Source organism: Bufo gargarizans, chromosome 5, assembly GCF_014858855.1.
Source record: "Bufo gargarizans isolate SCDJY-AF-19 chromosome 5, ASM1485885v1, whole genome shotgun sequence".
Classification (NCBI taxonomy): domain Eukaryota; kingdom Metazoa; phylum Chordata; class Amphibia; order Anura; family Bufonidae; genus Bufo; species Bufo gargarizans.
This window is the reverse complement of record NC_058084.1, coordinates 218950031-218966853: the sequence shown is the minus strand read 5'-3', so window position 1 is coordinate 218966853 and position 16823 is coordinate 218950031. Positions and strand designations below refer to the sequence as shown.

General features: G+C 43.3%; 1 protein-coding gene across 1 annotated transcript in view; it reads right to left on the bottom strand.

Annotated features, from left to right (window-relative positions):
- PKD1L1 (polycystin 1 like 1, transient receptor potential channel interacting) overlaps window positions 1-16823 on the bottom strand; it is a 405256-nt gene that overhangs the window by 210917 nt on the left and 177516 nt on the right. The window contains exons 30-34 of the mRNA XM_044295257.1: window positions 13942-14062; window positions 13437-13560; window positions 13168-13363; window positions 12378-12434; window positions 385-609 (exon numbers count right to left, since the gene is read on the bottom strand). Of these exons, the coding sequence (XP_044151192.1) occupies window positions 385-609; window positions 12378-12434; window positions 13168-13363; window positions 13437-13560; window positions 13942-14062 (723 nt within the window). The remainder of the gene's footprint in view (window positions 1-384; window positions 610-12377; window positions 12435-13167; window positions 13364-13436; window positions 13561-13941; window positions 14063-16823) is intronic.

Below are 16823 nucleotides of genomic sequence, written 5' to 3'. Positions count from 1 at the left end.
TATTCATATTCATGAGCTCATGAGCTCCTGCCTTTAACACTGTGCTTGGAGAGGGAATTTATCATAAAGAGAATATTTGAAGTCAGTTTTTTTTTAGTCTGCGTTGGAGTACTTTATTCCACATTTATCAAATGTTTTATGTTGTTTGATAAATTTGTCTTTTAAAAAAAATCTCAATGATAAATCTGGAGTGGAACTCATTAACATAGTAACCACACCCACTTTTTCACCAAAATTTTAAAACTGAGTGAGTGGTGTAAAACTACAAAAAACGCAACATTTTTGAGCAAACGAGTGTAAAAAGTCGCAAAGACCCTATTTTGCTACTTTTTGACGCCTGGAGTGAAGGAATTAATTAGAGACTATATGTTTAATCAAACTTACCACCACCAAATCACTTATGCATTCCAGTCCATCTTCAAATAGAGTTTTCAGTTCAGGACATCTGGAATATATCTCCATTGCACTAGATATCAAAAAAATTATATTTTCTACCAGTTTCTTCTGCACTACAGGCTCTTCTGCACTTCCAGGCTCTGTGTGCTCAAATTTATTTTTGACTATTGATCGTGTATAATTCATAATAAGCATGGCACTCTCAGCGGTTACCTATTGTGCATGAAGTAAAGTCCTGTTAATTAACAAAACAGTCGCATTTTATGCATATACACAAGTGCTCCAGACTAAAAAAAATAGCTAGGAGCCATTGGCTCCTAAACTAAAAAATTTAGGAGCCAAATTACATTTTTTAGTTGCCAAATTTAAAATGCATATAATAAAAAAAAGGACTTGAAGAATATGAGATGCAGGTCACAGTAGTGAACCAGCACTACATATAGGAGAATATAGCACTACATACCTCTCACATCCAATGATATCTTCTGGGGGACAAGGTGACAAAAAATGTCGAATTGCGCATTTTTTTTTCTTTTACGGCCTTTACCGAGTGAAAATTTTTAATATTTTAATAGCTCACACTTTTTCGGACGTGGCGATATGTAATATGTTTATTCTTTGTAAATTTTATATGTAAAATTGGGAAAGGGGGTGATTTAAACTTTTTGTATTTTGTTTTTAACTTTTCATTTTAATAACCATTTCTTCCCTTAGGGACTAGAACCTGGATCTTTTCATCTCTTGTCCTATTCACCCTGATAGAGATCTATTAGGGTGAATAGGACCTCACACGCTCCCTGCTGCCCTGTGCATAGTGCACACAGCAGCAGGGAGCAGAACATGGCAGCCAGGACTTCAGTAGCATCCTCGCTGCCATGGTAACGATCTGAGCTCCAGCAGTGTAATCTGCCACTGCCACCAATAGAGGGGAGAGGACCCTGTGGCCACCATATAACATTGGGGGGGGGGGGGGGCTTGTGACCAGTGAGAATGAAGGGGGGGGGGGCGAGGAGGCTTTGGGAGGGCACACTGCACCACGAATGAATGTAATTAAAGAGGACCTTTCATGGGTCCAAAGAATATGAACTTAGTAGCAGGGTACATAGAGCGGCGCACAGGGATCTAAGTGCACTTACTATTATTCCTGGGCACCGCTACGTTCACCCGCTGTGGCCCCTGGTATTTTCAACATTCAGAGCAAGGAGGAGGAGATGCCAGTGTCTCTTCTTCTTCCTGACAGCAGTGCTGTCCAATCGCAGCTCAGAGCCAGGGAGTTTTTTTCTCTCCCTGGCTCTACGCTCTGCGCTGTGATTGGACATCCTGCTGTCAGGGAGAAGGAGAGACACTGGCATCTCCTCCTCCGTGCTCTAAATGTTGAAAATACTGGGGGTCACAGCGGGCAAACGGAGCGGCGCCCAGGAATAATAGTAAGTGCACTTAGATCCCTGGGCGCCACTCTATGTAGCCTGCTACTAAGTTCATATTCTTTGGACCCATGAAAGGTCGTCTTTAACTCATTTATACAAGTGTCGGCAGCAGTATGACAGACCCGGCACCCTGCCTCAATAACAGGGCATGCGATCTGAGGCAATCAACCCCTCAGATGTGGCACCTGAGGGTTTCATTGCCGCGGATCGCATGCCCTGTTATTGAGACCGGGTGCTGGGTCTGTCATACTGCTGCAACACTTGTATTAATATGTTTCACATTCATTGATGGTGCAGTGGCCACAGCTCTTCCTCCCTGTTATCTCCCAATTGGTGGTAGTGGCAGCTGCATCACAGTGGAGAGGGAGGGACTCCTTCCTTCTCCACTGTGCTAGTGAAGAGAACGTAGGCTGCACAGGAGCACAGCGGTACAGTCGCAAATGGCGACAAGACTAAAAAGTCTTGTCGCCATCTGCAAATTTTAAGGCACATTGGCGACCATTTTGGTCGCCATCTAAAGCCCTTTACACCCTGAAAAAAAATCTGCATATCAGTTAACAAACATATTAGGTTAACTGGTTATAGAAATCTGCCATATTTCTGTATATTTTTGTATACTGAAGCCTGAGGCAAACTACAGTATTTCATAGCTATTATTAGTTCAATAGAGTTAGGCCGAATGCACGCGGCCATGTTCAGCGGCCATGAGCGGCTGCGGTATGCCGACCTGGATTCCTGCTGACAGCAGGATCGCACGGCGTCATTGGTTGCTATGACGCCGTGCGCTTCATGCCGCCGCTGCACTACTGTAATACACTGGTATAGATCATACGAGTGTAATACTGTAGTGCAGCGACGGCATGAAGCGCACGGTGTCATAGCAACCAATGACGCTGTGCGCTCCTGCTGTCGCAGGAATCCAGGCCGGCATACCACGGATCGTTCACGGCCATGGAACACGGCCGTGTGCATTCGGCCTTATTGTATTTTTTATCTCTTGGCCAACTCCCTTATTTGAAGTCCTCAGCACTGATCTGGATTAATCACCTCATGATCTAGACATTAAGCTAATGATGTTCAGCTTGACTAGTAACACAAATTAATAAATTTTTGCTTGTTGATTGCTATTAACCCCTTAGTCACAATCTTGTTTTGGGCCTTAGTAACCAAGCATCTTTTTTTATTTTTATTTTATTTTTTCTTTGTCACATTTCAAGAGCTATCATGTTTTTATTTTTCCATTGATGTAGCCATTTGACAGCTTACAGGACAAGTTGTAATTTTTAATGGCATTACTTTAGGGTACACATAGCTTACAGATTAACTTTTATAAACTTTTTTTTTGGGGGGGGGGGGGAACAGCAATAAGAACACTGAATTTTTACATAACAAATTTTGCGGTGTTCATTTTTTAGCAATGATGATAACTTTACTCTCTAGGTCAGTACAATTACATCAATACCAATATATATATATTACTCACAAAAAGTTAAGGATATTTGGCTTGTGGGTGAAATTTCAGGATGAACCTAAAATGCACTCTAACCTTTACAGATGAACTTAATATGACCCTCTCTAAACTTTGGAATGCACATGTTCAACTGTTCAATGTTTCAGTAATTTTTTGTAGAACTTGATGTTTTTGGTATTGGTATTTAAACAGTCCTCTTCATCATGCTGTTCACATTTTGACATGATGAGACCAAGATGCCACTTAACAATTGATCAACAGTACCTTGCCTGGCTTCAAGCAGGATGTTCTCAGACGGAAGTGGCCACTATGTCATGGACACTCCAGTGACAGGTGACAGGAGATCAGAAAGAATGGCAACATGTGGGTTAATCTGAATGGTTCCTTGCGGATCATTTGTGCCTGTGTTGTTTTAGTAATGACTACTAGTGCACAAATCATCCCTCAACATGGACAGTGACATACCAGAGGGGGATCAATGGCAAAAATTTCTACAAAAAATATGTATTTTTAATCAGGGGCCATTTTTTATGCGTTTTAAAGGGAAACTCTCAAAAATGTGCCCTGCTGCAGCCTAGAAAAATGTTATTTTAGGCCACGGGAGTACAGGCCCCAAACATTAGGCATTCATCGGACAGAAAACATCAAGTGAATAAGTGGCTGAAGGTATATTAGACGGTCATTGGATATCAATTTTACTGCAGGCCAGTACAAATACATGTCAAATACATATGTTTAAGAAAACTAAAAATATAAAATTGGATTAAAAACATGGATAACGAAATCCCCACTCAAAAAAAAAAAAAAAACAATGGTATCAGGTGAAATTCAATTAAACCTGGTCGTCACAGGTGTTCAATTCCTTTTAGATCCATGCCTCATTCATTTTTAGAAATGTGAGGTAGTCCACACTGTCGTGAGCTAGGCGAGTGCGCTTATCGGTTAGGATCCCCCCTGCTGCGCTGAACGTCCTTTCGGACAGGATACTCGACGAGGGTCAAGCCAAGAGTTCCATGGAAAATTGCGCCAGGTCTGGCCACAGGTCAAGCCTGCACACCCAGTAGTCAAAGGGGTTCCTCGTTTCTCAGAGCATCCATATCAACCGTTAACCAGATGTAGTCAGACATTGTCGGGCTAGGCGTTCCCTGAGGCTGGATCCAGAGGGCTGCTGTCGATGGGTTGGCTGCAAGAATGATCTCATATCTGAAGTGACCAACACATCTTCAAACCACCATCTTCTTGCATACGCGGTAGGATTGGTACCCGCAACTGTTTCTCTGTGGGTGGAAATTCATCTTCCAGCGCCGCAACAGCAGAATCCAGCATCTCTTGAAGCACGGCCTGGAAATGCTGTATTTTGACAGCCCTCTGTGATGCTGGTAACATGTCCCCCATTTTGTGTTTGCAACGGGGTCTTACATTGCCACCCAGTACTGGTCCTTGCCCTTTATGCTTTTTATACGGTGGTCCCTCTTCAAACACTGGAGCATGAAGGTCCCCATTTGCACTAAATTGGAAGCGCTGGAGCGGCCTGGCTCCTGCTTATCACCCAGGAGAATGTCGCCCTTGGTCCCCCCCCCCCATCCACGGACAACACCAGGGATCCCAGTAAAGTTTAAAGCCTGCTCTTCTTGGCAGGAAGTGGAGGGCCGGGAGTGTGGCTTTGTAGGTTATGACGGTGTTGCTCCTAATGGGCTCGGTGATGGGAGGCCAGGTGCCTTCTTCGTCCCTAGGTGAGTGTTGGGCTTACCGCAACTTATGCATTGACAGCACAGGCTGCAAATGGCAACACTATTGTCAGCAGCTGACACATTAAAAAAAGCCCACACTGCGGAGCCATGTGCCGGCATCCTGGGAGCACAAGATGTGACCGTGCATGTTGGAAAGCTCGCTCCAGATACAATTGCAGTCTGCTTTTTGTCTCCTGTGCACTGCAAGTTCTGCCTGCTTCGCCTCCTTCTCCTCCGTATCTGCTGCTCTGTCTCTCCCTCTGAACTCCCCTCCTCTCTTGTGGGCACCCACGTGACGTCCATCGACAGGTCATCATCGCCACCTTCACCACCACTGACACTAGAGATCTCGGAGTAGGCAGCAACAGTGGGGACCACCCTCCTTGGGCTGATCTGGGTACTGTCGTCAGACCGCTGGGTGGCGACCGTTGCTAACTCCTCTTCCTCATCCGATGCCAAGAATGGCTGCGCATCAGTAAGGTCTGGGAATGAATGGGAAAATAATTCCTCTGATTCGAGTGGAGGGACTATGGTGGTGGTGGTGGTGTCTTTGGGGGTGCACACAGCAGAGTGAGGAGGGTGCTGATACAGAGGATGAGGAGGGTGCAGAAGCGGAAGGCTGACTGAGCCACTCAACCAACTCTAGTGCGTTCTTCTCCAACTTCCCACTTAGGCTTCGGCCTGGTGCACCTGCCCGACCCCTACCACCCCTGCAGAATGGCCTGCCTCTTCCTCTGCCTGTAATTTTCAAAATGATCCTGTGACAAAGTCCCTATAGAAGAGCAGTATTTGTGGAAGCAGGTATATCACAGGCCTCAATCAATATTTTGCGGAAGGCAGTATATCAATCCCCTCTATCAGTATTTTGTGGAAACAGGTATATAAAACCCAATAATGAGTATTTGCTGGAAGATGGTAAATTAAACCCCTTAATCAATATTTGGTGGAAGCTGGTGTATCGCAGGCCTCAATCAATATTTGGTGGAAGCCGGTATATCAATCCCCTCTATCAGTATTTTGTGGTAACAGGTATTTAGAACTCAATAATGAGTATTTGCTGGAAGCCGGTATATGAAACCCCTTAATGAATATTTGGTGAAAGCTGGTGTATCGCAGGCTTCAATCTATATTTGGTGGAAGCTGGTGTATCACACCCCTCAATCAATATTTTGTGGAATCCGGTGTATCACACCACCCAATTAGTATTTTGTGGAAGCAGGTATATCGCACCCCTTAATCAGTTTTTTGAGGGGCAACTGGTATATCACACCAGTTGCAATTAGTTGTTCCAATAGCATTTGTCCCTCTGTATAGCTGCGGTATCTCAGCAGAACCTCAGACAACTGCTGTACAATACAAATGCACTATATAGAAATTATATTATAGGTATATCACTCCTCTGCCTCAATCAGTTTTTTTGTGGGACAACTGGTGTGGCGAAACCAACCTCGCCACGGTGTTTTGGAGGGGGCTGTTTACCAGCCTCCTGCCCTGGGATTATGGTCCCTTAAGTTATTGGGTCTTAAGGCACTTGGGACGGAGCCCTCTGTCCCTGGATTGCATCCTTTGCCTTACTTGCTTGGATGAAGCACATGGTGAGAACAATAGATAGCGGCCATTTTAGCTCACATACACTGTTCTGACTTTTCAACACGGTGCTATCTTGCCTGTATTTGGTGCACAGAGACATCATTCAGTAGTTTGAAACTACCAAACAGGGGACACATTTATTAGTGACTATTTTCGGTATAACTTGTATATTTTCAGTGTAACTGTATCTTCCAAACTACTGAACGGATGTGGGTGAATTTTGGACATGTGGTTCACCCAGATCCCCCGGTTCCGAGGATATATTGGTTATGGGGTTATTGCATGTTTTGGTGTTCCTGTGATATGTTTTATAAAACTGTATTTCTCTGCCTTTGATAATTATATTCGCCCTTGTGTTCAAATAATCATCATCGGCAGAGGGGAGGATTTTGTGTGGGTGTGTTTCTATTGTCCCATTGTCCCATGGTGTGTTTAAATGGTGATGTCTGTCCTGTTGTCTCCACATGTGTATTGGCGATCTCCCCTTTGTCCTGAGAGATAATTGGATTACCCTCGGTTGTCTCCCAGGCAGAGAGGAGGAAACCATGATGCATTGTGGGGATGTGTTGTATCTGTTCTGTATTTGCAAAACTGTAATAAAAACCAGGCTGGGTGTGCCAGCACGTCAGACCACTGCTTGACCCTCAAGACGGAGCCTTGTCTCGTTATTGGGGGGATTCCCTGTATGCTGTTGGAGACTGATTGCCAGGAGTGTAAGCTGACTGATACGCTTTTCCTGTTCGTCTGCCGGCAGCTATTTGTGAGGTTCCAGTTTGGAGTGCTATTTTGTATCCAGTTCGGGAGGTTGGTGTTCTGCAGTAGCTGTGCCTGTCTCTCTGAAAGGGGCATATCGCCTAAACGGATTTTAACCCCTTGTCTGCTGAAACGGTCCGTTACAACTGGTATATCACACTAGTTGCAATTAGTTGTTCCAATAGCGTTTGTCCCTCTGCATAGCTGCGGTATTGCAGCAGAACCGCACACAACTGCTGCACAATACAAATGCACTATATAGAAATTATATTATAGGTATATCACAGCCTTGCCTCAATCAGTTTTTTGGGGGGGGCAACTGATATATCACACCAGTTGCAATTAGTTGTTCCAATAGCGTTTTTCCCTCTGTATAACTGCGGTATTGCAGCAGAACCGCACACAACTGCTGCACAATACAAATGCACTATAATATACTTTCTAGGGCTGCAACGATTAATCGATGTAATCGATTATATTCGATAACTGGATTCGTTGTCGACGAATCCAGTTATAGAATAATCGCCGATTCGTTGCTATGCGGGCGGGCGCTACATCTTTATTTTACCTTTTTACAATGACGCTCCTGTAACAGCCAGGCAGAGCGGACGGCGGGGTAACGTCACTCACTCACGTGACACGCCTGCTCCGCCTCCTTCATTCATGAAGTGGGCGGAGCAGGTGCGTCACGTGAGTGAGTGACGTTACGCCTCCGTCCGCTCTGCCTGGCTGTTACAGGAGCGTAATTGTAAAAAGGTAAAAAAAAGATGCAGTGATTAGTCCGACTTATAAGCATCGGGCCGGGGCTGTTATGGGGAGGGGGGAGGATCTGTCTATGGCACTGCTATGGGGAGGGGGGTCTGTGTATAGCACTGCTATGGGGAGGGGGGAGGATCTGTCTATGGCACTGCTATGGGGAGGGGGGTCTGTGTATAGCACTGCTATGGGGAGGAGGGGGGGTCTGTGTATGGCACTGCTATGGGAAGGGGGATCTGTGCACTGTTATGAGGAAAGGGATCTGTGCACTGTTATGCCCATAACAGTGCACATATCCCCCTCTCCATAACTGCGCCACCCACAGATCCCCCTCTCCATAACTGCGCCACCCACAGATCCCCCTCTCCATAACTACGCCGTCCACAGATCCCCCTCTCCATAACTGCACCGTCCACAGATCCCCCATAATAGTGTCGTCCACAGATCCCCCATAAGTGTCGTCCACAGATCCCCCATAAGTGTCGTCCACAGATCCCCCATAAGTGTCGTCCACAGATCCCCCATAAGTGTCATCCACAGATCCCCCATAAGTGTCGTCCACAGATCCCCCATAATAGTGTCGTCCACAGATCCCCCATAATAGTGTCGTCCACAGATCCCCCATAATAGTGTCGTCCACAGATCCCCCATAATAGTGTCGTCCACAGATCCCCCATAATAGTGCCGTCCACAGATCCCCCATAATAGTGCCGTCCACAGATCCCCCATAATAGTGTCGTCCACAGATCCCCCATAATAGTGTCGTCCACAGATCCCCCATAATAGTGTCGTCCACAATTTGTTTTAATATGGCCTTTGAACATAATTTTTCAAGTAAGATCATATAAACCTCTCTGTTTTGTAATTTTGTCGTTTTTCCCAATTAATCGATTAATCGTAGAAATTAATCGGCAACTAATCGATTATTCAAATAATCGTTAGCTGCAGCCCTAATACTTTCTATGTTAAAAAGTATATTATAAGTATATCACACCCCTCTGTATTTCACACCTATTGATAGCACACCTATACCAGTCCTTAAAAGGACGTTTGTGGCCCTATTATCTAGCATTTGGTGTCCCTAACAGTCTGTCCCTGCTCCACACAGCAACCTCTCCCTACACTGGCAAAAGACTGAATATAAAATGGCAGCCAGATCAGGTTTATTTATAGGGTAGGGGGTGTGTCCATGTGCTGAAATGTCTCAATTGGCTGTCCTGTCCCATCTCATGGATGTTTCATGGGTCAAATTTCGGCACAGTGCAAAAGAATATGGCGCCGGCAGACATCGCCATATGTTCGTATGTTCGCCGAATCGTGAACGAGAAAATTTCGCCGCGAAACTACTATTAGGCAAACCGCAAGGCCGTCTCTAATGACCGCACCTTTGGCGGGTGTCGTTGGTTTTGTCATTTAACTTCCCCTATTTATTACTGCTAACCCCTTTTGGTGGTGCAGCTTATAGCTTCAGTTTATGGACTCTGGGCTATCTGGTTGGATCTTGGTTGAGCTATTGGTGCTGCCTTTGCTTCTCGTGAAGTTAAGTGTCGTCTTCCCTATTTGTATTTTGTTTGTTGTATTTCCCTGTCTTTTGGATCTTGGCCTGAGGTAAACTTCAGTTTATCCTTCTGGTGGAGTAATAGGTTTTCTCAAGTCCTGTCACTATACCAGGGCCCTACAGGGTGTGTTAGGGCTCTAGGTTCCTGTTTATGAACTTTCCTACCAACGAGGTCAGTTCATACTGATAGTTAGGGTTGTTTTAGGGTTGTTCTAGGAGGTGACCTTCTCCTTTACCCTAGTTTCCAGACCTAGTTCCTATTCTCTTTCCTCCTGTGCTCGGTGTGGAGTTTCCCACCCACACTGCATCCGTGACACATTGAGCTCAGCGTGTCACAGAGTGTTATGATCACATTGCAACAGAGTTACTGTAAGACTGGAAGAGTCACAGAAAGGCATAGAAGTGGATATCCTTTGGCCACATCCCAGACTGATGACTGATTAATTGTGAACAATACCTTGCGAAACTGGAGGATGAATGCCACACAGCTCAAGGCACCCAAGTGTCATGTCAGACCATTTAAAACCGTTTACATCAGCATGGTCTGCGTGCTAGACGACCTGACCACAGGAGTCATCGTCTTGCATGGGCTAGGGAGAATCTACAATGGATGAGGGACGAGGAGCCTCAGTGCTGTTCACTGATAAAAGTTGATGCACGCTAATCAGAAATTATGGCCGCCAACAATATTGGAGATGTCAAAGAGAGTGCTAACTGTTGTCACCAGACGAGCCTTTGGTGGTGGTGGTGTGACAAGCCCATACTACTTAAATAATATAATTAATCCATTCATTGTGCCTCTGCATGAACAACACAGGCCTAATTTCATGGACAAGGTCAAGGTCGTATCATTAGAGAACAGCTGATGGAGACTGGGGTACCTTAAATGGAGTCACCTGTACTTTCTCCAGACCTGAATTCCATTGAAAACCTATGGGATCAGCTGAGTCACCAAGTAGAGGCTCATAACTCTGTACCCCAGAAACTCAATGACCTGAGCGACACCCTTAAAGAAGAGTGGGATGCCATGCCTCAGCAGACAATAAAAGCATTTTTGTGAGTAGTGTGTATCATATTCCAGCATTTTGTTCATATGAACATGTAGGTAGAGAGAGATATGTATCTATATCTATCTATCTATCTATCTACGTATAAATATACAGTGGCCTAGTCATAGGTATCACAGCATGCACACTTTCTATATTCGGTTGCTAAAAATTAGAGGATAACTAGTACATTGGTTTTGAGTCCTACAACTGGGGCTCCCACTGTTGTGGAAATTTTATTAGAATGTGTATTTAATATATCGTGTATTGTCATCATGTCTCTCAGTGTCAGGGTAAACCATTGGAGTGGATATCTTCCCGTGTATGTCCTGTCACAGCTGCTGGGCGCAGGGGTCTCCGTCCGCGAATGGTCCATGTGCTAAGCGCTGGGCTGTGGGCCTGGGGAGACTGATGTGTTCAGCAGAGCAGTGTTTTGTTGGCTCATGTATGGACGCCGGCTAGGGCCCCCGCGCAAGACGCAGATTTATTGGCTTGGCGTGGATGCATTTGTTAAGAGAACAATATAAACAAAAGGAACGTGTATTTGTTGTCTCTAGTGCGCCTGATCAGCCGCTGGAGATAATGACGCTGTACTGTAAATAAACATGCATGTGGTTCATAGTAACTTTATCTGGCATTGATCACTGAGCAAGGCTGGATAAAGTTCGCTCCAGTGGTAATGGTAGATTATTGTATACATGTGTTTGTTAGCTGGCTATGTTATTCTAAATGATGGTGTCTTGTCTTCCTATGTCATCACTTCCTGTATGTCATCACTTCCTGCACCCTTGTCTTGGGCCAGCCCCTTTTACACCTTTTTGTTAGTAAATTAAAGTGAACACACTGAGCAGGACGGGGCAGATGCTCAGCAGAACTTGACATGAGAACACCTTTGGCTGACTGCGGTTGAGATTTATAATTTTCCTTACACAAAGATATTGGAGAGCAGAACTATTTAGATTTCTATTTCACCACCAATCATGACAATTCGAATGGAAACGTCTTATGTCTCTGAGCCCCTCAAAATGAATAGAAAGGCAGGTTGAGCATGTGCACTGCCGCTCGTGCCTTTCCATTTATCTTTACAGGAGTTTTGGAGACAGCCGAGTACAGTACTCTGCTATTTCTGGAACTCTCATAAAGATGTTTGCATGTCCAACCTGCCGCTCCATTCATTTCAGGGGGCTTTGAGGGGACACCATTCTTAGAATTGGTGGGGCCCCAACAGTAGGACCCCCACCGATCTTACAGTTTAACAACCAGAATACCCCTGTAATGAGCAAGGCTGATGGAAACAGGAAATTATTGCCAGAACAGTGTTGGAGCCTGGAGAATTGAGTAACCAGAATTAAAGGGGTTCTCCAAGAGTATAAAATGTCCCCTCACGGAATATACTTACCCCGGTCCCCACTCCCGGCGCTGCCTCCTGGTCCCCGCACTGCCACTGTTGCTTTTCCCTGCACACGGATGAAAACATCCGGTGTCAATGTGAGCAGCCAATGGCAGACAGGGACGAACCTCCGTAGCATCACCAGCATGAGTATATCTTGGCTCAGCTGTTGTGAGAAGCAACTGTCACAGAAATGACCATGGTGGCACCATATTATGATAGCCCATGTTTTAATTGTTTTGCTATAATGTTAGACGCACCTGGTTTGTAGTATTAAGGAGATCTCTCAGCATTGAGACAATATCATTTAGTTCATCCTACAATGGAAATGTTGAACAAAAAATTAAGATGTTTTGTTTGGAATTCAATAATTACAATATAGTAGTACTCACTATGATTACTTATTTTGGGGATTTATATGTTCAGTACCAATAAATAATCTCTGTTAAAAACACACAATTTTTTTAAAGTATACCTGTAGGGAATTTCATTGATGCAATTATACTTTTCACTCTCTAAGCCATTGTTTCATTCTGAAGAAAAAGTGCACTGAGAGCACTTCTAAGACACCCTGTGTACCTTTGCTCCTGCTTAATCTGCCAGCCCCTTCCTCTCCTTACTGATTTAAATGACCAGGTTCCTTGATAGCCATCTCCCCTGGCCCTGTCAATACAGAAAGAGAGGGAGGGGCAGGCAGAAGAGGTAAGTCGAGCAAACCTGCACATGGTGGCTTGGGCCAGTCTATGGTGTATGTAATTGCTCACTTGCATATGAATTAAAATATTTGTACTTTTTCCCCAGAATGATGCAATGGATTGATAATTCAAAAGTATCATTACATTCAGCTGAGACAGTCCTACAGAGTATTGGGTCTGGTTTAACAATGAATTACCTAGTGACAGAGTCCCTTTAAGGTATCAGAATTATAATGTTACAATAAAATTAGATATTTTGTTGAATTAATATATATTCATTTAATATTTTGAAATTCCACAATACTTGTTATGTTCTATACATATATATTTATAGAGCTAGATTAGAACACTTTACCTGGTTGCTAAAAGATAAGCCTTGAACAATGAAAATGAGTTTCTTTCTAATTTTTGATTGTAGCTCAAAAGCCATTTTACTGTTCTCTTCAAAAAGTCGATTAAGGACTGTGGTTAACAACACAACATAGTTTCGAATCTCAATGTGATTTCCCATTAACACAAGTGTAGAAAGATTTGTCAAGCTCTCTTGAAACCTATGCAAAGAAAAATAAAGTTAAGGTAATAGAAAACTTTGATACTTCCTCTTACAACTTCCGAGACACTTACAGTTCCAGCTGTGGCAACAGGTTACCAGATGTGTTGCTGAAGACAATAGGTAGCACAGACACGTTTACTGGGCATTGCTGTGTTTGAGATCCATATATATTTGTTATTTGTGTGAAAACAGTAACTGAAAAACAAGACACATTTAAAAAAGGACAAATCAGGTATATGGTGGTAATTTTGAAAAAAAAAAGATCCACTTAAATTACATAACACCTTATACTTGATATTCTTGATATATTAAAGTCTCTCATTTTTTGGATTGGTGCGCAACTGACTTATGTTTGCCATTATATAAAAAAGATAATGTTATAAAAAAAATTCATGCAAAAGTGTACAACTGTATGTTTGTTTTTATGTTTTAAGTGATAAGACACTTCCTTGATGGCATACTATATTTTCAGTCCTCACTCTCACCCCATATAAACCATGATATTTTAGGCTGTAAAGAACAGGTTGAACATTCGATGGAAATACATTATATATATTGAATTATAAAAATAATTACCTTGGTATCCACTAGACGGATCACCAGAGGGCAAATTAAAATAATACTGAATGTCTCTTCCTTTATACAGAGTCTTTCTTGATAATTGCCCTACTTGGTAACTAAATTCATAGTTGAGATCCTAAACAGAAATAGCAAGAAGATATGCATGATCACCATGTTATTGATACTCCTTATTTTACACATCAAATATCATTTTTTTTTCTTCTGGCAATGCTATTACTGGTATGGTAAAAGTGAGAAGGTCTAAACTGTTATACGTCCTTATAGCTTGGAGGCAAAACAATGAATACAGTGTGCTTGAAAGTTTGTGAACCCTTCAGAATTTTCTATATTCCTACATAAATTTGACTGAAAACTATATCAGATTTTCACACAAGTCCTAAAAGTAGATGAAGATAACAGTAGCCATTTGGCTCCAGGAGAAGCATAAAGTGGGCTCAGCATGCATGTTGGTACTTGCATCCCTGGATCAGATGGAAGCTGTTATGGCACCGGATGGGGTTAAAAGCAGAGTGTGCCTGGCGTGCATGCTGTACCTGCGCTCCCTGGACTTTGTGTGGCTGTCATGGCCCATAACAGGTAGGAACTAGTGTTAGGGACCACTCATAGAGGCGACCTAGACATAGTGAGTGGCTAATTACGCTTTGGCCAAAATGTACACTAATGCCTCATTCAACATCCAGCATAGAGGCAGGGCAGAGTGCTGGTTGCAGAGTGCCATTGCATTTGTGTTTTTACGTTTGTATGTGTATTTCGCCATAGCAATGTGCACCTGCATACAGTGTTGTGCTGACTGAACCCCCCACATTTTTTTCTACGTAGTATATATTGGAGGCGTGGCGATCTCCATGCAGTCATGCACACCTGACCAGTTAGTCTGCCCTGGAGGCTGGTTTTAAAGTCAGTATAAAACTGAGTCTCCTTTTATAGCGCCTACCAGTAGCCATTTGGCTCCAGGAGAAGTATAAAGTGGGCTCAGCATGCATGTTGGTACTTGCATCCCTGGATCCGATGGAAGCTGTTATGGCACCGGACGGGGTTAAAAGCAGAGTGTGCCTGGCGTGCATGCTGTACCTGCGCTCCCTGGACTTTGTGTGGCTGTCATGGCCCATAACAGGTAGGAAGTAGTGTTAGGAACCACTCATAGAGGCGACCTTGACGTGGTGAGTGGCTTATTACGCTTTGACCAAAATGTACACTAATGCCTCATTCAACATCCAGCATAGAGGCAGGGCAGAGTGCTGGTTGCAGAGTACCGGTTGCAGAGTGCCATTGCATTTGTGTGTTTTTGTTTTTTTTAAGATAACAAATGTGTCAAAGTATTAGAATGGTCATTTACTGGTATTGAGGAAAATGATCCAATATCACATGTCTGAGAGTGGCAAAGGTATGTGAACCATTAAGATTAGCAGATGATATGAATGTGCAATTAGAGTCAGGTGTTTTTTAATTAATGGAATGACAATCAGGTATGAGCGGGTTGATGATCATTTTGCTGGGAAAGGTTACAAAATAATCTCTTAAAAGTTTAGATTTCACCATTCCACAGTCAGACAGATTGTGTACAAATTAAGACCATTATTACATTCCCAGGAGTGGTCAACTAAAAAATATTAAGCCAAAAGCAAGGGGTGTGATAGTCCGCAAAAGAAGCCAAGGTAACCTCTAAGCAACTAAAAGCCTCTCTCGCTTCAGATAATGTTAATGTTCATGTGCTGTTTGCTAAAGATCACTGGACAAGCCAGTAGGCAATTGGCACAATGCTTTGTGTACAAATGAGACTAAAAAAGTACATTTTTGTTAACTGAGAAGCATTATGTTTGGAGAAAGGAAAACATTGCATTCCAGCATAAAAAAATCATCCCATCTATGAAACACAGTGGTGGTATTATAGGGTGGCCTATTTTGGCCGAGAAAGGTTTGCCACCATTGATGGAACAATTAATTCTCAATTATACCAGCAAACTTTAACCCCTTAGTGATCACCCATATGCCTTTTTAATGGCGGTCACTAAGGGGCCTTAGGCTGGGCCTATGCTTTTTACGGTGGGGACCCAGCTCTCACAAGATAGCCACGGCCGTGCTCTAACAGCCTGGACCAGCAGTAGTGCTGATCCGGGCTGTTTAACACGTTACATGCAGTGGGCAATGGCACCCACCGCATGTAACGTGCTGACGTACATGCGGTACCCTGCAAATGCGATCGCAGGGTGCTGATGTGTGAAGGCTGCCTGGGGTCTGATATAGGCCCCAGACCAGCCTTCAGTAATTTACAGCACAGCCTGATGGTCAATGTCAGAATAGCATTGCCATTAAAATGTAATGCACTGTATGGATAGTGCATTGCATTTTAAAAGCAATCAAAAAGCTGTCGGTTCCCTGTGGGACTTAAGGGACTATTAAGTGGTAACAAAAAACAACAACTAATTTATTCAATTCAAAAATCCCATTAAAAAATTAAGCTTTTTTTCCCATTGAAAATGCGCTTTTCAATGGAAAAAAAATTCTAACAAAAAATCCCCATATGTTTGGCATTGCTGTGTCCGTAACAGCCCAGACTACATAAATATCATGTAAATTATCCCCTACGGTGGCCGCCGTATACAAAAAAGACAGAATTGCAAATTTATTCTTAGTTGCCACCGAATTTTTTTTAGAACAAGCGATAAATACGCCATTTACTCCAAAATGATACCGATAAAAAATACAAGTCGCCCCCCAAAAATCAAGCCCTCACACAACTCCATATAAAGAAAATATAAAAGTTTTTTCTTTAATAAAAAGGGGGTTTTATTGCAAAAAAAGTAGTAAAACGTAAAAAAAATCTATATGTATTTGGTATCACTGTAACTGTACTGACATGAAAAATGAACGCCGTA